Here is a 23,929-nt window from a genome sequence, read left to right as displayed (position 1 = left end):
ACAATGTTTCTAAAAGTTTGTAATCCCACAATGACTGCTTGCCAAACTTGATCACCTCTTTCTTTCCAAAATCTGTTACACTTTGTTATACCCGACACATAAGTAAGAAAACAATTCTTTACACAAAACTATTCTTCGGTTTTATTGACCATGGACAAGGATAATAAAGAGGGATGCAAGTGTCCCAATACTGCGGTATGACGAATCTCTTGTTTGTGAATTTCAATATTATATTTTAAACATTTTTCCTTTCATATATTGTTTCATGTTTATTACCACAAACGATCATCAATGAAAAAGGAATCTTGGGTTGCACCGCTGACTTCCATGACGAGCAGCATTGACACCCCCGGACCCTCCCCCAGCAGTGACCAGAGTCCTAGATCTGCTCCTTGCCCCAACTTGCCGAAGAAATGCAGCTGTCGCAGGCCGCATGCTCCTCCAGAAGTGGTACCACCTTCCCTGGCTGTAGATGCCCAAGAGTCGGGTTCTATCGCTGCTTCCGAGGAAATGATTCAATCAGAACAATTTTCTGCCGCGCGGCAACGCGCTGTTGGTGTCACCGACGATGATCAGAGCAGGGACACTCGCAAGAGCTCGCACATAACAGTGGAACCATTAAGGAACAAGCCCCAGCGCGTGCCAGACTCGGAGGAAAAATTCGAACGGGTGGTGGACTCACAACACTATACCTTGGAGGCCGTTGACGAGGGTCCGCATAAGGGACGTATCTTTGGGGTATCCGGGCCGGTAGTCAATGCCGAAGAGATGGCTGGAGCTGCTATGTACGAGCTGGTGCGCGTGGGTCATTGCCAGCTGGTGGGTGAAATCATTCGGTTGGAAGGCGACATGGCCACCGTACAAGTGTACGAGGACACTTCCGGGGTCAGTGTCGGTGATCCCGTCTTTCAAACAGGCAAGCCTCTGTCGGTGGAACTGGGCCCTGGCATCATGGGCAGTATTTTTGACGGAATCCAGCGACCTCTGCGCAAAATTAATGAGTTGACGAACTCCATTTACGTCCCCAAAGGCATCGACGTGCCCAGCTTGTCCCGAGATGTTGAGTATCTATTTACCCCGGGTAAGCTGAGACAGGGGGATCTAGTCACAGGCGGTACTATCTACGGTAACGTGGTAGAGAACACATTGATGCTGCACCACTTGATGCTGCCACCTCGCTGCCAAGGCCGCATCAAGTGGATTGCTCCCCCCGGAAATTATTGCGTAGATGAGATAGTAGTGGAGACGGAATTAAACGACGAGGTTACCAAGCACTCCATGCTACAGGTGTGGCCTGTGAGGCGGCCTCGTCCCGCGGAGGACAAGCTGCCTAGCAACACTCCGCTGCTGACTGGTCAACGGGTTCTGGACGCCTTCTTTCCGTGTGTCCAGGGCGGAACCACAGCCATTCCGGGAGCCTTCGGTTGCGGAAAGACAGTGATATCTCAGGTGAGAATATTTACTTTCTCTGTAGATTCAATCTCTATAGATTTTTATAAACATGAATAATTTTAGGGTAGCTTACATTGGTGTTAATTTTTTTTTTTAACCTTAGTCCCTCTCCAAGTACTCCAACTCCGATTGCATCATTTATGTGGGGTGCGGCGAACGAGGTAACGAGATGTCTGAGGTGCTGCGGGATTTCCCCCAGTTGGAAGTTTTAGTAAACGGGACGATGGAGTCCATCATGAAGCGTACTGCCCTCGTAGCCAACACTTCCAATATGCCTGTCGCTGCTCGAGAAGCTTCCATCTACACGGGGATTACTTTGTCTGAATATTTCCGCGACATGGGCTACCATGTGTCTATGATGGCGGACTCCACCTCCAGATGGGCCGAGGCGCTGCGTGAGATTTCTGGACGTCTGGCTGAAATGCCAGCAGATGCCGGGTATCCGGCCTACTTGGGAGCCCGACTGGCTTCCTTCTACGAAAGAGCTGGCCTCGTCAAGTGTCTCGGCAGTCCGGACCGCTTTGGGTCTGTTTCCATTGTGGGAGCTGTTTCACCGCCCGGAGGTGATTTCTCCGATCCGGTGACCTCAGCCACTCTGAGCATCGTTCAGGTGTTTTGGGGCCTCGATAAAAAATTGGCGCAGCGAAAGCATTTCCCCTCAGTAAATTGGCTCCACTCGTACTCGAAGTACATGCGTACGGTGGACAACTACTACGAAGACAAGAATCCGGAGTTCACCTTCTTGCGGGCGAAAGCCAAGCAGGTGCTGCAGGAGGAGGACGACTTGGCTGAAATCGTGCAGTTGGTGGGAAAAGCATCGCTGAACGAGGGCGACAAAATAAAACTGGAGGTGGCCAAAATGCTCAAGGACGACTTCCTGCAGCAGAACTCCTATAGCACATACGACGCCTATTGTCCGTTCTTCAAGACCCAGGCCATGCTCAAAAACATGATGACTTTCTACGATGCGGCGATGCAGGCCGTCCAGAATACGGCACAAGACGATGCCAAGGTCACATGGGGTCTGATCCGAACAAGGGCCAGCAAAGTCATCTACGATATTTCCATGATGAAGTTCCAGGATCCGACTTTGGGCGAAGCAACCGTTGTGGCTGCGATGGACAAGCTGCACGACTCAATTATAAAGACGTTCAGGGACATCGAGGAGACCGCCGGAGATTTTTAATAATGAAACGGTAGAGTCCTTTAACAAGTCCAAATTTATTGTTTATGTTGAAAGCCTTTTACAAAAACAAACATGAAACGTAATTCATGTTTTGTAAAGGTAACACCAATCAAATATGTATTTCAAAACATTTCTGTCGTGAAATGGTAAACAAAATTTGTACGTGCTATTGTAACTTATATGTATTCCAACATTGCGTGATAATTATAGAGCCAAAGTCCTATTCCCAGTTATGCGCTTAACTCATTAGCAGAAACGGTGTTGACTCCTTTTTGGCATTGCACTTCCTTTGAATTCTTTGCATGTGTAGGTATTCCCATCTCAGAAATCATTTTTTCAGCTTTCAAAGGATGGCGAGAGCCACGATTTATTTCGTTGATTTATTGGAAAAGTTTATTAAAGCACCGGGATCGCAAAAGGGAACTTCTCGGCTCACACCTGAACACCCACACCCAGTGCCGACCAAAAACCAAACGTCAAGGCCCGCTGCAAAGCTTTTTTCAGCAGCTAGGGAGCGAGAGATCGATTTCGATTCAATTAGTGGAAATTAAATGTAAGTATATATGTATGTATAAGTCGCCACCTCGCCCTACAGCCACTGACAGCCCGCCCCTTTTCGCTGGCTTTGCGGATTGCGATGATTACATTTCCGCACTCCGGTACCCCAAACCCCAGCCACTATTGGAAACCAAGTCAGCCATAAAATGAGCGCCGAGCAAAAGAAGCAAGCCAAAAAATCAGAATCAGTTCAATTGCAAATTGAAAATCCCCTTTACAACTTCCGTTTCCGCTATGAGAGGGGGCTACACAGAGAAGAAACGCTGGATCACTCAGACAAATATTTTGGAAACATTTTTTTAATCATGATACTATATTGGTATTTAAAATATTTTTCTTTTAGAGTAGTATAATAATAAATATGTAGTACTTCATATATTTTATGAATATTTGTTCGAGTGTATATGGGCGGGAAACTTCTGCACATGTGGGCATCTGTGTGTGGGGAGTAGGAGGTCGTGTGAGTCTGGCTGCCATGACAAACGTGGCGTATGAGCAATGCGCGCTAATTGGCTGCCATTCGATGCTTTCTCCGTTCCGTTCCGTTTCGTTTCGTTCTGTTCGTTGGCATCGCTTTGGATCTCAGCAGCAGAGCATCCCGGCCACCCGGCCACCCATCCTCCCACCACCCATTTGCATCTCCGTTCCCCTTTTGCACCCCGTGTCCCAACTCTTACCGCTAAAGTCCCAGAACCATTTGCCATTTGCGAGTTTCGGGCTAAAAGCTGCTTGGGCTCAGCTTTGGATTGCGTTGCCGAGTGAAGTTTTGCAGGATCGCGAAGGGATGTGGTGGAGGATGCGGGGTTTGGGAGTGTAGTGATGGGACTTATTGCATAATTTCAAGGGGTTAAGCCATTGAGCTTTAATGCAAAATTTCAATTGAACGTCAAACAGTCAATTCGCTTTAGCGGCGATAATCGTAAAAGGATAATGGCGCTAAAAGAGCATAAAAAGGCAGCAGTCTGCCGGCAGGACTCACTTCCACATAGGACTTTCGGCGTGGATGTGTATCTGTGAGTATGTGAGGGTGTCTCCAGCGTTCCCTTGTGCTCTTTTTGGCCGTCTGCTGCTTAGCTTGAGTGTGCACTCAATTAAGGGTTTCTTTTCAGAGCAGAGGCTAACGGCCGCAACATTTTTTCGACTTATTTCGGCCTGCTTTAACCTCTTTCCCGCAAACAAAATAATAACCCGGCTATGGTAAAAGGAGTGCCACTTTTAAAGATAGCTATCTGTTAATTTAAAGTCTCAGCACCCAATCCTCGGCCCCCGACTGCCAGAATCTGTTGACAAGTTTTACCCGAATAGGAAGCGTGTGCCGAGGCCAAGGACATGCTTCCACAGTTTGTTATTGTTTTTTCGTGGTTGTTGTTCATTGGCCGCAGGGCCAAAGGGATATCATAAGCACATAAGATGACGAAGTTGGAAACGCATGGAAAATGCCGGATGCCAGTAAAAAGGGGGCTAACAAGGACACAAACGAATGAAAGCACGGAGTTCTGTGCTGAGAACCAGGGATGAGAGCAACTTAATTTGCAACTTATACGCAAAATCCTTTTGATTTTGTTATGTTGCTGCTTAAAGGTCTCCAGTGTCCCGTGGTCCCTTGTACATTCTTATTTTCCTTGTGGGTTGTGTGAGTGTGAGGCTCCTAGCTTGCCTGCAGTTATTTGCCAAACTTAAGCGTACACCCTTTTTTCTTGTTTTCTCTGATTTTCCACTTTAGCTTGTTCTTCGGTTTCGGCTTCGTCAACTTTTCGTTTTCGGTGGAAAAAAGGTCCGCCGATCATTGTCCTTTTTGGTCCTCTCAGGACACACCCGCAAACGCTCAGGAAACATATCGGGCTGATGTTTAAGAGAATTTAAATTAAGCCTATGCAAATTCGCCGCAGGATGCTTTTCTTTTCAAAGCTGCTGCTTTTGGATTTTTTCCCAAATATGGCTCCTCCCACAGCTTGTCACATTAAAGTCGCATTACCGATAAAGCAACGCCCTCCTTTAGAGGTTAAAACAAATTTTTTTTTTTGAAACATATCAGATATTTAAATATGTATTAATAATAGTATTTTACTTCTTGTTTCCTTCCATCGAGACAAATTTAAGCATGGTATCATTTAGCAAGTTTTTAACAGCACACATGAAACAGCTCCTTAATATATGATCTGAAAAATGCCTGAAAAAGTTGATTCCATAAAAATCATCTCACATCCTGCAGCATTGCGAGACTTACGAGGAGGGGACTGGGAGTGAGTTCCTTGCCACTTGCTGTGGCGTGTCTCCTGTCACACAACAACTGCCCTATCACTCACAGCCCCTCCGCCCATCCTCCCCCATTCCGGCCCAGATAATGAAATTGTTGCGACCGAGGAGAAAAAAGAAACTTTTGACAGCGCCGCTCGGTGTTCATCAGGCAAAGGCAGGCAAACAATTTAAATACAAAAGGATATGCGTGGGCCAGGCCAAAGAGTCCTTTTGCAGTGACATTGATGAAACGCTGGAAATTTACTGCAAAGCGACCTCTCATCCACCCCACTCCGCTTTGTACTTTGAACAAGACACTCGAAAAATCGTTACTAAAACCGTGACTGACATTTTTAGAACTTTTATTAGAATTTATATACTTCTTAAAAATGTAAATAGGTGACTTATAAATATAAGAAAATTAACAAAATTATTGAAACTTTTTAATAGATTTTTTCCAGTGCTGAATTTGTTTATCTTTGCGGTTTCCTGGTCCTTGTTTTGGTCCAGTCTCTCTTCTCGCTTCTGATTTTGCTCGCCAGCATTGTTGTGCTTACTTATCCTTGTCGAAAAATTTCCAAAAACTTGGTGGAGTGATTCTTCATGAGACAAGGGGGGGTTGAGAGGGATGTCGCTTAGAACGCCCCTTAAAAGTGGCGAAGGACTATAGTATGAATGAACCGAGGAATGGAAGCACGAGCGAAGCTCCGTTTTCCCTTGTAGTCACTGCATTTAGTCAAAAGTGATTGAAAAGGCATTTTGTTATAATGCCAACTTAATGACAACGAAATTACACCAAAAGCCAAGCCATGGCAAAGCAAACAACAACATCAACAACAATTGGTGCTAAGCAAAATGAGTTTCCAAATACTTTGAGACCGAAACTTTGTCTCCGCCACGCACACAACCTCCAAAAATACCCGGAACACAACAATTTCGTAGCATTTTTTAAGCTATTTTTGAAGAGAATGTGTGGGAGGATTGCTCCCAGCACTCTTCCTCCCGGTGCTGTCATGCTGGTAAAGCGATTTAATTGTTTGTCCTGGCAATAGATTTCCCAGACTGTTTAAGTAATCGAATCACGACGAAATCTTCCATAAGATTTAGTGAGACTAAAACTGATTGTATAACTTTTACCAGTGGCTGGGAGAGCCTAAGTTTCGGATAATTAAATTCGGCGAAGATATTAAATAAATAGAATACAGGCGAAAACAAGAAAGGACTGCTATAGTCGCGTTTCCCGACAATATTATACCCGGTACCCATCTCTTCCACCCACAATTTAACCAACCTTAAAGCGTAATCTTTAACGGTATGGAATCTCCGCAAAAAGGTTATCCGGCTGCTTTTTGATTTGTAGGTGTAGAGTAGCCATTAGAACAGTTTGGTATTAAAAATTTTCCGAAAACCTTAAAACAACTGGCGCCTTAACGAGATTTCTGTTTCAAGAGCGGGAGTGGGCGTGGAAAAATTTTGAAACAAACTGGAACTGCGTGGGGATTTTAGGAGTATCCATGCCAAATCCTATAGCTATAGTCTCTCTATCTCGTATAGTCTCTGAGATCCACGTCTCTGAGTAAGAAATCTAGTATAAAATCTATAAATCTAGTAAGAATTGTTTTTACCATAAACCATTGGCACTAATCAAACTAAACTTACTATAGGATGGTAGCTTTTTAGTCATTCTGTATTTTCAATATTCAATATTTAAATGAAAATCAAACGGGTTTATAATAATTAACTTAAAACACAACCCTAATAATTAACTATTAAAAAGGTAATATTAATATTATATATATATGTATATTTATAAACACTCTTACGGCAAGTTTGACCCTTAACAGCAACATTAAGTTGGTTCATAGGAGCCTGTCACATTGTACTGTCTTAGATCTGCACTTATGTACATTCTTGAGGAATTGGACTTGGATCACGTATCCGAAAAGTATGCTATTGAAATATTTATGCACCGTTCGCTTAGTCTGTTTGTTTTGTTTTGCTTTGTTTTTTACACTTGTTTGACTATACTATTGGATTGTGTAAGCTCAAGTGCAAGTGTGAGTGCGGCTGATTAAGCATTTCACATACATATTATCCTGCTGCAGCAAGGACTTCAAAGCGCAGTAGACATGCAAAACAAACACGTGCCGACACGCACACTCGAAGACCAGATTTCTTCCACCACGTGGCCCAGCATTGCTCCTATTCCTTTATATCACGCTTACCAGGGGAACACTTTTATAAATAACACTCTTATATCCATTTTTCAATATCTTTATTTCTTGTGATGGGGATTTAGATTTGTTTACATTTTAAAAAAGTTATACCTATTTAAGAAGCTTGTATATGAAAGACGGTTCTTTTATTTCTTCAAAATATTTTTAAAAGTTTTGAAAGTGTGTTATTACTTGTTTCTGTGTTTGAGCTCTTAAATTTTTAAAATTTTTTTCAAATAGCCCATCTATTTGTAGCGCACTTGTCTGTACGTCGCATTTTCCTATTAGCAAGAACAATTGGCAACAAAATAGGTAAATAGAGGCATATTGTATTCCTGAAAAAAGGAGGAATCATTCCGACCCCCTAACATAGTTATATATTATTGATCAGCATTAATAGCCAAGTCAATCTTTCTTCTATATAATATCTTGCTTTAATTTATATATAATCTACATATGTACATATATAAGAACGCATTTTTTTAAAAAATTTTTCCGTAGAAATCAGCCAAAACGCGTTATTTAAGCCAAGTTTAATCGGAAAGTTATTAGTATTCATTTTTAAAATGATTACATGATGTATATAAATGATTTATTAAAATAAAAGACAAGAAGATATTAAATGGAAGAAAAAAATATCCGGTATCGTATAGTCGAGGAACTCCATTATAGCCGACCTCTCGGATTTATCTGTGTGTTTATTGCTGCCTCAATAATTCGTAGCAAAATTTTCAGTACGTGACTCTTGAAAAACTGAATTAAATAACTAAAAACTTATTTATTAAATTTTTATATTTTTTAGTTGAGGAAACTCTCCATTCAATTCAACTCATGCCGATGTAGCAACCTAAATCATGGCAAGGGAATCATCGCTTCCACATCCTGTGGAAACTTATTCACACGTTCGCCCTTCCCCTTTGGCTTTCGGGATTTCCTCCTTATCTGGTTAGTGCAGCTCTTAGGAGTTTAAGAAAAGTGAAAGAAAATCGAAAAAAATTGCTTAAGACGACAAGAGAAATGTGATGTTCGGCTTTTAATTGAATTTTGAAACCGCATAACTGAAATCGCAAAGCCAGACAAAGAAGGACCTTCTCCATCCTGCATTTCTCTCACCCATTCGACAGGCAATAAAAGTGTTGTAAAAATTTCGCCAAAAGTAATTTGAACTAAGAAGAACCTCATATAATTTAGAAAGTAACAGACGCATCAAATACCTATTAAAAGATACATATTTTATTATATAAGGGAATAATATAATAATAATTTATTTATTGAAAATGCGTCTAGTTTATTTATATAAAAATACTTATTCATTTAAAATGTATATACAAATTAATTTATATAAAAAAAATAAATAAAATTAATAAGGTTTTTTTAAAAATAAGGTAATTTATATACATATATTTATAAGCTGAAATGCCTCCTCAAAGTGCATACCCCTTTATTCATCCCTAGCTATAGCGGCTTTGCTAGAGATTACAACCGATTGCCACTTGGTGATAGCCCCGCCAACCTAGGTATCCAAGACCCCTTGCTCTTATCCTCCATCGCCACTTAACTGCCCGTATGGCCGGGCTCAATTAGTTAGCGCATTAAAGAGGATTCTAAAGCTATACGAGTAACCGCTCGGTCAAGGAATTTATTGGGTTCCCAAGTCCAAGTCGGTTATCGCTGCAACCAGACTGCCTTAGTAGATATCAAAAAGAGGAAGAAATGGGAGGGGAAAGTGGATTTAGGAACCATTCTTGGTTGGCATCGAGCAACGGCATAGTCGTAATTGACTTGTTGCCAAGTAATCGTTGCCTGTTAACTGCTGTTGTTGGGGGATTATCTAGAGTTCAGTGGAAATCAACTGTTCCTTCTCAGCGTCCTGAAATCACACGGATATTCCAATTCAGTGTTCATTCAAGTGCACAAAAGCTCAAAACAATAAACATCTTTGAGTTGCCTTTTCATGTTTTTTCAGGTATAATGGTATGGGGGATAAACCATAGGAAGTTGATAATTTATAAGATAAAGTAATACTAATATATGTATTTAAACACCTTTACATACAGATGTATATAGTAGATGTGCACCTGAAGGTATTTTTGATGGTTTCTGTTTGTATCTCCTTTCGAATTGAGGAGTGGATCTACTAGACAGCCAAAATGTATAGATATAGACATTTTCAATGTGATGGAGAAACAAATCAACTTATCAACTTATCAATTTAGAATAGAACTATATTATATAACTATTATATATATATATATAACTATAGAATTTTGTTTGGTACCTATATTTACCTTGTGTGGCTTACCTTAACTGCTTTTTCAGGTTTAAGTGTTCCAAACAATACATTTCCTAACAATGATGTATCTGAACAAGAAACTCTATTTTGGGAAAATGGGTAAGAAGGGAGGTCGACACCAAGTTATTTCCAGCGCTCTTCAGTTAATTGGTTGTGCAGTGGTCAAGTGTCCTAGAATATTTGCCAGGTCCTTCAACCATCCATCAGCTGCTCATCCACCCCACCTGCAGAATCTCTGTCCCTGGGCTCCGGAAGTGTGGCCGCAGCAATCAACGCGGCAAGCTCGTCTGTGTGAGAGAAGGAGGTGGCCGGTTCTGCCAGCCATTTCGGTGGCGCTTAACCATAAATGTTGCATTTCGCTTTTAAGCTGCAACCTAACGATGTGTGGCTGTTGGTTGCATCAGTGTGCGTGGGCATCGACGAAGGGGTGTAGCTTCCGGGAGGGAGAACGGGTTTGAGGATAAGGCTTACCAGCAATTTGGTTTGGCTTTGGAAACGAGTCAGCGATGCGGCAAGAAAGGGGCTGAGAGCTGGTAACCATGCAAAATCTGGCCACCTTTTTACACGTGCCTCGCCCGTGCTGCATCCTTTAGCCAACCGCTCATCTCCGGCTAATTCTCTATGCATTTCAGTGCCGCAAATCGGGTACACCCCGCCAGCCCTACGCCCTAAGCCGCCTGTAACATTACGCCTCCCGTAACGTCTATCCCTTTGGCCGGATGTGTGGTCTATTTGAATCTTCCACTTGTTGGTGCCCAGTTGGGTATGGACATACTCTTAGAGCGCAACCGACATAGGATGAATATGTAAGAAGTACGTACAGCATCTTTTTCTATATTTTTTGACCTTTGACTGAATATGCATTATACGGCCATTTTCCAAGCGCACATTTAAAAGCTATAATGCAAGCCCGCCGACTGACATCCATGTAACTTGTTTCGTTCCTCTTCTACTTGGCTTTTCTTTTTTGACCATTCAATGAGCTTTTAAAAGCGCTAATTAAAAATGTGGCAACTGCAACCAATGCAGACCCCAACCTTTCAGGGAACAGGTCCCGGCGCTCTCCATTTCCGCTTTCCTCAGTCTCCCCTATGTTTTCCGTTCGCTTTTTTGCCATTAAGGCAAGGTCTGGCCCGAGCGAATCTCACATAATGTGGCTGTCGTCTCGCTTTCTATTGGCCGCACTTGACCATTTTGCGTTGCTGGAAAAGCATAATTAACGCCTTTATTCTTGGCATTGGCAGCGTCCTGGGAAAACCTAGGGGGAAACCAAGAAAAACCTCTCCGGCGCATACACCCCGAAACCTCTGCGGTTATTGCGGCTTTGTCTGTGTGGGAAACGTTTTTAGATTGCATATTTATTAAAATGCAGCAAAAGTTTCAGCCGCAAGAGCTCCAGCAGCAGCACCACCAGCAGCAGAAGAAGATGAAAGCACAACTCAAGGCGAACGAGCAGAGGAAGCGCTAGAATGTAATAACTCTTGTACCCCGCCCCTTTTCCCTTTAGCCACATCCTTTTTCTTGGCTGTGCATTTCCGTAAGCAGCTTTTGTCCGCAGGTGTTTGCCATTGTGTTGGCTCACGCTTTACGCTCGATAGAAAGCGATAGGATGCGGAAGATACACTGATAAAATAAAGGATCTGGTCCTTGTGAAGGACTCGCCAAAAGTATCAGTTTAAAATGTATCAACGAAATGCGTGTTTTGCATTTCGCGAGGTAAACTTTTTAGTGCCTTTGTGAAATAAATTACTAATGAGATATTTTTCTCCAACTTATAAACACTCGTTGTGTATACTCGTTGATATTTAAAGACCAAGCTGCTTATAATGGCGAAGATAAAAAATTATAAAAATAAGCACAAACTAATAAGCTTATGCCGGTGCGCGGCCTTGCATCCTGGAGGAGCTGCCACCCATCATCGTCGGTCCTCCCATCCGCAACGGGTTCTGCTAATTGTGAGCTCATTCTAATTATCAGCAACACATTCGGGAGGCGCCAGGTCGAAAGCTGGTGCCGCAGCCAGCCAGGTCCTGTCTGCCAGCTAACAGCTAACGAGTGTTTATTAATGGCGCTAATGGCAAGCGACGTCTTTGATGAGCGTAAAATGCTTAAGCACACAGATCCTGGCCGGGGTCCTTGCCGACAAAGGACCACCATCCGCCTCCCCACCCCTTTTTGCCACGCAATTAGCGCACAAATATTTCCGCATACATTTCGCTCTATATATAGTATTTTTTGGTCCTTCCTTTTTTGTTGACCACCAGCCATAAAAATGCTCAACCGAATTGTAGTAATTACAACAATTTGCATAAGAGCGGGCACAAGGAGGGGAGGAGGAAATGGGCAAGAAAGGAGCGAGTGTCCAAAACGGAAATCAAAAAGCGCAAAGCAACTGAGCCGGCCCAACAAAGTATGCTACGCATTTTGCAATTTGCTCGGGCAGCTGAGGCGGGCCCGGGAAAGGACATGCCGGAAACTCTAAACAAAAAAATGCTCCAAAAGAAAACGTTAATTATGTAATATGAAAATGCGAGGACACCGCTGAATTATTTACATATGGTAAGCAGCGGTATGAAGCGGACCCTTTTTTATTGTGATTCCTTTTACTTTTGGCTTCTTTTGGTTTCTTTTTAGTTTTTTAGATCATTAAAAAATTCAATTAACACTTTGTATGCGGAGAGGAATTTTTAAATTTTTTGTACCACAGCTGTGGGAAATTAAAAACCAAAAGCAAGCTGCAGTTGAAATTTCAATTAGACCAACAAATTTACAATTGAATAAACTCACATTGTGCTGTGGAAAACTGGAAACCTTTGGAAGTTTTAGGTTTTCATCAATTGTTGTCGATTAGTGCAACAAGCCAAAGTGCACCAACCTGACGGCAGACAATAAACCGATTGGGTGAATCAAACTCGAAGCTGGAAAATTCGGTTCGATTCACTGCTGCAGAAACCAGAAAAGAAAAGCAAATGTGCTGGAAATTCAATGAAAGCATAAATAACTGCAGAAGATGTTCACCTACAGGGGTGAAATGTTTCTTTAAGAATTTTAGTTTTGAAAAATCATATTGCAAATTGATGTCCTTCATTTAAATGTTTACCCAAGAATGGCTTAAAACTATTAGAGTAATATAGAAAATTGGCTACGGCTGTTAAATCGACTAGACTTATATTGAAATGTATAAGACATTTAAGCAATATTCAATAAATACACAAACAGACTGCTTTTCAAGTTTTCTTTCCAGTAAGGTCTCTTAAATTCAACAGAATCATATCCCTGTGAACTCCCCTTATAAAACAACAAAGTTAATAAAAGAAAATCAATATTTGGCAGGAAAGGAAAAAAAAAATGACTTTGAGCCGCGATAATTTTGCATGCCCAAAAAAGAGTGCAGTTCCTCGGAAACGGAAACCAGAGCGTGAAACTTCAATATGCTGCTTACACTACCCATCACTATACACAAATATAAATGTGTGTGTGTGCCCAGGCAAAAAACCAATTTCAATTTGTTAACCGTTTTTTTTTTTTATTCCCAATCAAATTTATTACACAGCTGAGCCGAGCGGAACACATAAAACAATTTCCAATCGGCGCTAATTTTCTTCAAAATATTCATACTCCTGTTTGCAAGTTGCTCCTCCTAGCTCCATGTTCTTCTTTTCTCTATTTTGTCGGGTGCGAATTTGTTGTGTTGCAAACGTTGTGTGTGAGTGTATTTGCAGGACAATTAAAACCATGCAAACACAATAACAGTAGACGGGAGGGGTTAGGGTATCTGTCCTGTATCTGCACGTTGAATCGCCATCGGCAGCCCGTAGCCCTAGTAAATGGTAATCAACGCAAATCCTCCGTAGAGCACCGCACACGGATAGGCAATCAGCAGCTGTTGATGGTCCATGGAGAAGGCGGTAGCGAACAGTTTCGAGGCCGATATGGCGCACCAGAATATGGAGATGCCGCTCACAATTAGGCCGAGTGTGCCCCTGCAAGAGTGAAGCGAGATATGAGAACTCGGTCGGGATAGATATAGACGGCGGTAAAATCAATAAACAATGCATATGCATGAGGCACAGTAGTTTACAGTGGAAACAGGCTGTTTGCAAGAAAATACAAAACCATGTTGAAATTTAGAAAATATTATAATATAAATTAAAATACCCATAAAAATATACAATAAGAACATATACAAGCGATTAAAAATTATAAGCTGTGTGAATTATTAGTCGCAGAAAATTATATTTTAATTTTTTTTACAAAATGTAAGCCCCCTGTTTCCACATAAATAAATAATTTGGATAAATTGAACCATATATTTTGCAGTGTACCAAAGGATATTCCACTCACTAGAGCATCGAACAAAAAGAAACAGTGAGGGAGTGAGGATGAGTAGAAATGTTTGGGTTTGAGTGTGCGTGTGTACGAATGAATTGGCACGGCAAACAAAGACATCAGGCGCAATGCCGGCAAGGATGTGCAAACACGGTCCAACTACAAAGCCCCATATAATAACCCACACTCTATAGAGCCAGGAATATGAAAAATTGATATAAAAGCGACGGGAGCTATGCTTCACCTGCAACAGAATTGCATATGATGAAGGGGCACAAGAGTAAACCCACACGGCTATGAGTTAAAAACCTATAGACTGATGTTTATAGTCTGATGTTGGATTAGGTGGAACGTTTCTAAATATCTGATACATTAATAGTCTCGAACAGAAAATAAATTGATGTGACTTTTAAAGTTAAACGAGAAGAATTTATAGATCCTCGCCAAATAAAAACCGACACAGAAATCAATTTGCGAAACCAAAACATAAATCCCTTTATTCCAAAGTTCCAATTTCCAGCTACACGCACGCTTTTAATGGATTGCCTTTCTGTGGTCTCGGCGGCTCAGCTGTCACCTCTTTCTATTTTTTCCCCGTTTTCGGTTGCCCTTTGCCCTTTCTTCCGATGGACTCTGTTGTTGGTGTTGCTTTTCCCTGCTTCCCTGCGAAAAGCACGCTGCCAAGTGATTTTTCGGCCCGACCCTGGATCGCCTAAATGGTCCGGCACTAGCCTAAAACGAATCAAAACACTACTCTTCGACCGCCGGATAACTCGACTGTCTGTGTAATTTTTGCGCACTTTTGCATCACCAAACAAACTCAATTAAAAAGTCCGACGAAAAAAGAAGAAAGTAAAGGGCCAGAAAGAGTGTAGGGAATCGCAAAAATATTTACTGTAAACTTTTCTGGCTTTCCTATGGACTGCATGAACATCAAAGCCACACACCCACAGCTACACAAATTGCCGGCGCTTAAAGCCAACAAATAAAAAATGCAGGCAAACAGGCAACCAAAATAGCAATTGCACTGGGCAGTTGGACAGTTTGCCCACGGCGAGAGGATCGGGGCGGGAGAGGTGGGCCAACGCGTTGGGTGTCGAGCAAGCCCAAGCATTGGTAGACTCAGTTTTTTTTACAAAACGTTCACCTTTTTTTTCACCGAGAACCACTCACACCCACTGCACCACTTAGTTTCCCCTCGCTGCTCTGAAATTATGACGTGCCAAGGGAGCGGAGGCGAGGAGCAGCGGTGGGGCACCACCAACGGAATTGCTAACAACTCACGCAGCATTTGCGTGTTGCTCCTCGCATGTCCATAGTAAAAAGCGTGGCAAGTGGAACCATCACACAAAAAAATAAAAATAAAAATGCAAAGAAGAACGCTGGAGAAAAAGTGGGTAATGGGTGGATCCAGGGCGGCAAGTGCTGGACACATATTTGAAAAGGGAACTACGTGAACGAAACTCAACGGGTGGCAAAACAGGGCACGGAACGTTAGACAGATGGACACCGGGGCAGCCGGGCCCGTATCGAAACCAACCACCCATCCAGCCACACCAATTCGCCCACTCCACAAAACTCCGAGGCCACTGTTTTTAGCGCGAAAATTAAACGGCGCATAGTTGGCGTTATTTTACTCCGTTTTTTGCCGGTCTTTCCTTGCCATCCTTGCCTTGGCTTCAATGGAGTCCGTAGTCCACCATTGTCCTGCCTCGTTCGTCCTCGGTCCATAGTCTGTAGTTTGGCAGTTGTGGCCCTGGAGTACACTAAAAGAGCAAATTAAGTTGGCTAGTCTTTTTATATGACTCTATGTGTATGCATCGTTGCCCAAAACTGCAACAAAATTAAAAACCTAAATTGTGCGAAAAGTGCCAGAAAGATATCAACCAGCTCGGAACACAGAATGCAAAAAAATAAATGCTTGGCTACGGGGAGTTCTTAATGACTAAGAAGAAAAAAACTGGAGCTATAGTACCAGAATCAAGGTTTCCACAATATTATCAAAATAAAAAATTAATTTAAGGAATTTGTATGATTAGCTTCATGAATCCTAACAAGGAAACTTTAAACAATTCTTAAACAAATGTATCTAACAGATGCGTGTCTGGTTCGATTTCATATGAGAAACTATTTCATTACTTGGATACATATCCATGCTTCTGCAACAGAAGCATCACTCTCAAATCAAACAATAAGCTTAGCCCAAATAACAATAACAACCAAAAGTGATCAACTTGAATAGGCGAAGGCAGAACCATGGCATCAGTTGAACAAATTTCTGCGGCGGAGGGCAGAACGAAAACGTGCTGCAGTCGCAGCTGGACGAGCTTAGGCAAAAGTTTGTAATTACAGGCCACAAACAATGAGGACTGAACGCCAATGCATTGGCAACTTTTCAATTAAAAACATAAATATAAAGAAAGAAATGAATGATGGAGGGGGTGGATTGGGGATTGAATGGGAAGAAGCACACAATGAATTAAAATGGCGGAGAGAGATGAAAAGCCACCGACTTGTGTCAACAATTACTTACTGAATGGTGATTAAAACGTTGATGCCTGAGAGTACGACCATAGGCAGCAGACAATACCCGAGCACGGAGGCCACCGCTCCGAAAGTTACCTGCGACCGGGTGACCATCAATGAAAGCAGGCAGTAGAAGAAGATGCATCCCATTACGCCAATTCCGTAGATGTACGAGAAAGTCATCTTTCCTTGCTAAAGAATAGAGGATATTAAAAAAGTTGATGTTTTAATTTTATGGTAAAATAAAGTTCAAATCTAAACCAATCCAATTTAAATATGTGTTAGAAGTGGAGAAAAAGAAGTGTATTACTAAATGAAGTAATTGAACTTATTGTTTCAATTATTGAACATATTTTGAAGGGCTTCTCAAGCCTTTTAATTGGCTTTTAACGATTTAAAGCTAAACACAAACCAGCAACAGGAAGCCTCCGAGTGTTAGACAAAATACAAGCGGGCCAGCCATGTCAGTGTCCTGCAGAATTTGCTGTTCGGTGCCGCGTAGCGGATTTAGCACAGCCAGAGTCTGAAATAAATTAGAGAGTGGTACGATTAAAATGAGAGCTAGAGAGCTAGAGAAGGATTGCTCAGAAGGAGGAGGCTAAAGGTTTAGGGGGTGACCCCGCCGACAGCGGGCCATCATCACTCACGGAGCCTGCAGCAGGACAAGGGACACAACACAACACAACACAACACAATTCATTTGTTCGCACAGCGGTCATAAAACGAAGCCCAAGTTCCCCCGTTTCGTTTTCCAAACATTTGTTCGCTATGCGTTTTGGTTTTCCCCCCCGTTTCTTGTATTGTGTGCAGTGGCAGAGAAATTTGAAAAATGGAAATTGATGATAAATGATATTGCTGACCAGCCAGGCTGCCAGCAAGTGAACGGCCAAGCCGGAAGTAGGAATCGGGTGACGGGGAGCCGGGAGCTGGGAACTGGACCAAAAGCTGTCAACGCATTTGACGCATGAGAATGTGGGGCACTGCAAAAGCCATGAAATTTGATATTACACCAGCAAGGGCTCTCCAAAATTTGTCATTGAAATTCCACCATGCTTTTAACATCTCTCTACTAAATTTACCAGCTTTAATTGAGATTGAAAGGTGGTTGGTTTGATGGGATCGAAACCAAACTAAAAAGAACTCATAGTTAAAAAATAATATAGTCTATATGCCAACAAAGAGATATTTCCAAAATAATATTTGTTTCCTTTTTAGCCCCCAACATGCCCTGCCTGAGATTCATTACATCACCAAACAAAAGTAGAGTCAAACGCAAATCTAACCATAATTCCCCCGCTAGCTGATGTACAATTTAATTAGCATTTCATTTCAGTTTTATGATGGCGCACGGACTCATTAACATTTTCATTTTTCAATTAACACAAACGTAATAAATTCCGTGCCCGAGCGAAAGAAATGAGAATCAGGCGTCCGCCATTATTTTTTTCAACAAAATGGACAAAAATGCAGAAAGTTACACACAGCACAGCAAACTCAACTGAACGGAATGAAATGGAAATTGGTGAGATGCAAAAAATGAGTCAGAAAAACTTTAATTAAAAACACAAAAGTTGCTTTATTTATTTAAAAACAACTATGTGCTGGTAGGCAGCGAGTGCAATGAAAAAATATGTCTTCATTAACGACACAAACCGGCAAGTGCACCAACAACCAACGCCAACGAGCAAACCATAGAGTTATTGCTGCAGAAAAGGTACCCCGCAATAAACACAAAGGGAAAAACATTTAAATTTCAATTAAAAGGGAGTTTTGCCGCGGCCTAAAGTGCCCGACGAAAAGAAAAGCCCCCCTACTCTGGGTTGCAAATTAGAAAAAGGTACCGGAAAAAATCAAGTAAAATGCGTAAAGGGAAACGAAGGATTTTGCAGACGGCCTGGGAGTTTCTTTGTGCTTTCTAAAATATGCAATTGCTCGACTTTCTTTTTGCTTCAAGACGTCTGCTCTAGTTAAAAATGCGTTCAAGTGCAGCCAATTCTCTATTCTTTCAAGAATAGTGTATTCTTTTTTAGTTAGGGTTTCTAATTAACATGGAGTAGGTAAAGTTTTTCTTACCTTCTGGAATATATGGTTCGGATTTATGCCTAGTTCTGAAAAAAGAGCAGAAAACAACATTAGTTTTTTGAGAGCTTTCATTTATGCTCTATTTATTTGGCTACTTGTAATATATGTTATAATTAATTAACGAAAATATAAACATTTTAAAGATATTAATTCTTTGATGTTTTATTTTAAATGTCAGATTATGTAATCCGGATTGGTTTATTGGTCATATTATAAAAAAATTTTATTTTTAGGAATTCTTACAGAATACATTTATAGCCCATTATTACATTTGATAAAATAAATTGATTTTTTAATATGTGACATTTGTTTTTAATTTTAACAGAATTAAATTCTATTTTTAAATGTAACTAAAATATGCTTATTGTAAATTTTTTCAAACTTTTACTGAAAAATGCATTATAATTGTCAAATTTTCATTGTAAACTTGCAACTCCCCTGAAACTATGCCACTTAAAAGGACTGTCGCAGAATTTTTTGGCACTACTGTAGTCAAAAAAAGGAATAAATGGTGTTTTAAAACTTATATACATAGATCTGTTGATAAAATTTTTCAACGCAGTAACCAATTCTGCCTTTTTAATAACAAAAAAATGTTGAATATTATTGTTCATGTGCCAAATGTTGTTTAACTTATAGAATTTAATAAAGCTGCTCCCTTACTATATGTGAAAATAGATTACTATCCATATTATTAAACAAAATAAAAATGTGTAACTTTTTTAAAATTTCTTTAAATTTGTCGGATCTGTCTGGGTCGTGCCTAGACATAAAAGCCAATTAGGTGTCCAAGCTTCGATTTCAATTTACAAATGTTTTAAGTATATGGCACATTGAGATCAAAGCCTTTCAATAGAAAGACGGTAATATTCACAAATGTACATATATACATCCATATGTAAGTCGTCTTAAACGTGTCTGATGATCAAAAGTGTATATTTATTTTTTATTTCCTTCTACCTCATACATTGTATGAACGATACCACGGACACAGGTAACAGATATAACCGAGACTATTCCTTAAAAAATTATTTCATATTGTTTTTTAATATCTTACCCTCCAACAGAGGTGGCTCATCGTCGAAATCTGTGCCGGCTGCTCCTCCTCCGCCTTGTTTCGCACTTTTGTCCTGACCATAGCTTGTGTCTGAATACGCCGTAGGATCATAGAAGCCGCCCAATCCCTGAGCTGGAGGCTGAGCATAGTTGTCATAGTTAGGGGGCACCGAGGGCTGTGTGTTGTCAAAGGTTTGGAAATTCCTGCAACCATTTAAAGTAGTGACTTGTGAACTGAGAGACTTCTGAAATTTACTCACAGTTCCTGTCCAAACTCGGGCATATCAAAGTTGTAGCTGGCATCGGCTGATGGACCGGAGCTGTAGAAATCGTTTGGACCGCCAAACTGAGCCATCCTCAATTTAATTTAAGCTAAATTTGCGAATAAAGTTTCCTAAATTTAACAACAAAGTGATACACGTCACGACCCAGCGTTTTGTGTTATCGATATCAACGATAGTTCCACAGCTGACAGTGCTGGAAAATGGCTTGTACTCGCATATTATTGGCGGTTTTCTATAAAATATTCGAAAAACAATCATCCACAAAATAATAAAGTGCGTCCCTTGTTTTTGTAACATTCATAATACATTTTTATTTGCATAGCTCCATTTGCAACACACACAAATTACTGACATAACTATTCTTTGGTAGTAGAGGTACATGCATCGAATTTGGGCTACGTTGTTATTGCGTTCTTTAAAGGTCTATAATATGTAGAAATATATAATATTGTAGTTTCGTAAAGTTTTCAACTCTCTTTAGATTCGTTTAAGTTTGGGTTAAGTTTCACACGAATTGGGGAACGAACACAATCGATAACTTTATGAAAATTTACTAACAATAAATAGTTTGAATTATAATTATATATCAACATAGATGTTTATGCGTACGCATGTTGTATTATGTAAATATATGGCTGGTTTAAACTGGACAAATAAAGTCCGTGTGTCTGTATTTCACTTGCGCTACCGACTAATTATTGTTCGTATCTTGTAACTCGTCGTTATAGTTCTCGTTTTCGGGTTTCCCTCTGACTAGACCTGAATCGGGCCAAACTGTTTAACTTATAAATTAACTTGGATTCAAATATCTTATTATGCATTATGTAAATATGACTAGATTGAATTGAGGAATTCGAAAAGTAACCTAATTTTGGTTTCTTGATTCGTCTGCTTTCCTCCTTATGCATGGGTATCCCGCAATTTTCGGTTGGCTCCGGCTCCGCTTAATCCTCAAGATTTCGGAAGGCCTGTTGGAGATCCTCGTACAGCTGGTCGTAGTCCGCCTTAATCTTTTGCTCGCCGTCCTTCACCGGGTCCTTGAAAATTAATTGGTGGTTAATGAATTGATTTAATTAGGAATCCGTGCATTTGTAACACATTAAATATCAGAACTTACCTTAAACTTCATCGAAGACAGTTGATACATAATACCTCCCATCGACTCCCTAATAGTGTTCCAAGTAATCTTATTATCCGATTGGGCTGTGGACTCTACGGCATGTCTAGCGGTCTCGTAAAAGGCCAGAATGTTCCTCAGCATGCCCACGGTCTTGTAGAATGGGCAGACACGATCGTATGGCGAGTAAGAGTTCTGTTGCAGGAAGTCATCCTTCAATAACTTGGCCACCTCAAGGGTGACCTTATCGGTCTCGGCCAGCGAGGCCTTGCCCACCAGCTGGACAATCTCGGACAGATCCTCCTCCTCCTGCAGGATCTCCTTCACCTTGGTACGCAGTGGCACAAACTCTGGGAAGTTCTTGTCATAGTACTCATCCAAAGCCCGCATATACTTTGAGTAGGAAATCAGCCAGTTGATCGAGGGGAAGTGCTTGCGCTGGGCCAGCTTCTTGTCGAGACCCCAGAACACCTGGACGATACCCAGGGTGGCAGAGGTGACGGGATCGGAGAAATCACCACCAGGAGGTGACACAGCGCCGACAATGGACACAGATCCCTCGCGCTCGGGGTTACCCAAACACTTGACGCGACCAGCACGCTCGTAGAAAGTGGCTAAACGAGCACCCAAGTAGGCTGGGTAGCCGGAATCTGCCGGCATCTCAGCCAGACGACCCGAGATTTCACGAAGAGCCTCGGCCCATCGAGAGGTGGAATCAGCCATCATAGCCACATTGTATCCCATATCACGGAAGTACTCGGAAAGAGTGATACCGGTGTAGATGGAGGCTTCACGAGCAGCCACGGGCATGTTGGAGGTGTTGGCCACCAGGGCGGTACGCTTCATGATGGATTCGGTGACACCATCGATTTCGCAGGTCAGCTCGGGGAAATCGCGAAGCACCTCGGACATTTCATTACCACGCTCACCGCAACCAACGTAGATGATCACATCAGAGTTGGAGTACTTGGAGAGAGCCTGTAGTGGAGAAGTTTCGTGTTCCTTGGACATTGGTCTAAATGTGTATATTTGATGAGTATGTTGGACCTTACCTGGGAGATAACAGTCTTGCCGCAGCCAAAAGCTCCGGGGATGGCGGTGGTGCCGCCCTGTACACATGGGAAGAGCGAGTCGAGGACACGTTGGCCCGTGAAAAGAGGATGGTTGGCCGGCAGCTTCTCCGTGACGGGACGTGGTTGTCTTACGGGCCACACCTGCAGCATGGTGTGTTTGGTGATGTCGCCGTCAAATTCCGTTTCCAGAACAATGTCCTCTAAATTGTAATTACCAGCGGGGGCAATGTATCTGACCGTGCCCTTGGCCCGTGGCGCTACAATCATGCGTTGTTTGACCAGCGTGTTTTCGTGCACAACTCCATAAAGATCTCCTCCCGTTATATGAGAACCGACGCGCACATTCAAGGGATTAAACTCCCACATCTCGGAACGAGACAATGCCGGAGTGTTCACGCCCTTGGGTATATAGATGGAACTGGTCATTACACCGATATCCTTGAGTGGACGCTGGATACCGTCAAAAATGCTGCCCATGATGCCAGGACCTAGTTCCACCGAGAGGGGTTTACCCGTGCGGAGGACAGGATCTCCGACAGTTACACCGGAGGTCTCCTCGTACACCTGGATGGTGGCCATGTCACCCTCCAGACGAATGATTTCGCCCACCAGCTCGTAGTAGCCCACGCGCACCAACTCGTACATAGCCGATCCAGACATGGCCTCGGCAGTGACGACTGGACAAAGGTAAAGGAATAATGATATTAATATTATTTTACAATTCAAGCACTTTCGTAAAACTGCTCACCTGGACCAGACACCGCATAGACGCGTCCATATTCCGACTCGCGCTCCTCGTCTTTGAATTTTCTCAAGTTGGACATGGTCGCGTTGCTCTTCTTCTTCTACTTCGCTAACGGTCAGTTGCTAAAAAATGTCAGTTATAAGGAAAATTCAAGATTAAAAAATGAAATTTTTAAATATATGGCATATATGGAACGCCTATATCAGCATATATAATACTCATTGTATATATTTATATGACCCAACTGAATTTTTAAAAAAACAAGTACTTAATTTTAACGCCAAACGGTTTCTTAACGTCGATTTTTTTTAAAACTTCACATTTTATAATAAAAAAAAATCATTATAAACAAAAACACATTTTCCCCCAATTAGTGAGTTTTCCGCGAAAAATCTTAGGTGGCGCTGATGTGAAGAGACACCCGCAGCAGAAGGCAAGTGAAAAGCTTCCTGCAACCGCCCCCCGCAAGAGCATCGATTTTCCAATACAATTTTTACGCATGCCATGGACTCTGGTATGAATTTTCTTTATTTGATGCTTTAAAACCACGGATTAAACACTGTCACTTGGTTTTAGAAGGTGTTTGCTGTGCAATTGTTGGATTTTTCACTAACTGCGCTTTTTTGACTTGGCTAAAATTAAATATGCTCACATTTCTTTCAGCAGCCTCTTATGAAAATTCTCCTTGCTTTTGATTTTCCCCTGGTATTGATCTATCGGTTATTGTTATCGGTGGGACGGCTGCCAGGTTCTGGCCAAAAGAGTGTTGAAAAG

At 41.7% G+C, this 23,929-nt stretch overlaps 3 protein-coding genes across 3 annotated transcripts; 1 reads left to right on the top strand and 2 right to left on the bottom strand.

Moving 5' to 3' along the window:
• The first annotated feature begins 35 nt into the window (after positions 1–35).
• Vha68-3 (Vacuolar H[+] ATPase 68kD subunit 3) lies at positions 36–2,867 on the top strand. Its single transcript, XM_017253333.3, has 3 exons — positions 36–195; positions 301–1,449; positions 1,556–2,867. Exons 1-3 carry the CDS (start codon positions 151–153, stop codon positions 2,636–2,638), a joined length of 2,277 nt encoding a protein of 758 aa, XP_017108822.2. The 5' UTR covers positions 36–150; the 3' UTR covers positions 2,639–2,867.
• A 10,575-nt stretch (positions 2,868–13,442) lies between these two features.
• Positions 13,443–20,385, bottom strand: Yip1d1 (Yip1 domain-containing 1). The gene is made up of 6 exons (XM_017253383.3): positions 20,197–20,385; positions 19,938–20,140; positions 18,872–18,906; positions 17,211–17,321; positions 16,806–16,990; positions 13,443–13,926 (listed from the first exon to the last, which is right to left on the bottom strand). The coding sequence occupies exons 1-6, from the start codon at positions 20,289–20,291 to the stop codon at positions 13,764–13,766; spliced, it is 792 nt and encodes a 263-aa protein (XP_017108872.1). The 5' UTR covers positions 20,292–20,385; the 3' UTR covers positions 13,443–13,763.
• Positions 20,386–20,502: 117 nt separating this feature from the next.
• Vha68-1 (Vacuolar H[+] ATPase 68kD subunit 1) lies at positions 20,503–23,918 on the bottom strand. The gene is made up of 5 exons (XM_017253254.3): positions 23,808–23,918; positions 23,159–23,277; positions 22,390–23,087; positions 21,338–22,315; positions 20,503–21,257 (listed from the first exon to the last, which is right to left on the bottom strand). Exons 2-5 carry the CDS (start codon positions 23,232–23,234, stop codon positions 21,165–21,167), a joined length of 1,845 nt encoding a protein of 614 aa, XP_017108743.1. The 5' UTR covers positions 23,235–23,277; positions 23,808–23,918; the 3' UTR covers positions 20,503–21,164.
• Positions 23,919–23,929: the final 11 nt, after the last annotated feature.

This window comes from Drosophila bipectinata, chromosome 2L (genome assembly GCF_030179905.1).
Source record: "Drosophila bipectinata strain 14024-0381.07 chromosome 2L, DbipHiC1v2, whole genome shotgun sequence".
Classification (NCBI taxonomy): domain Eukaryota; kingdom Metazoa; phylum Arthropoda; class Insecta; order Diptera; family Drosophilidae; genus Drosophila; species Drosophila bipectinata.
This window is presented reverse-complemented; position numbering and strand designations above follow the sequence as displayed.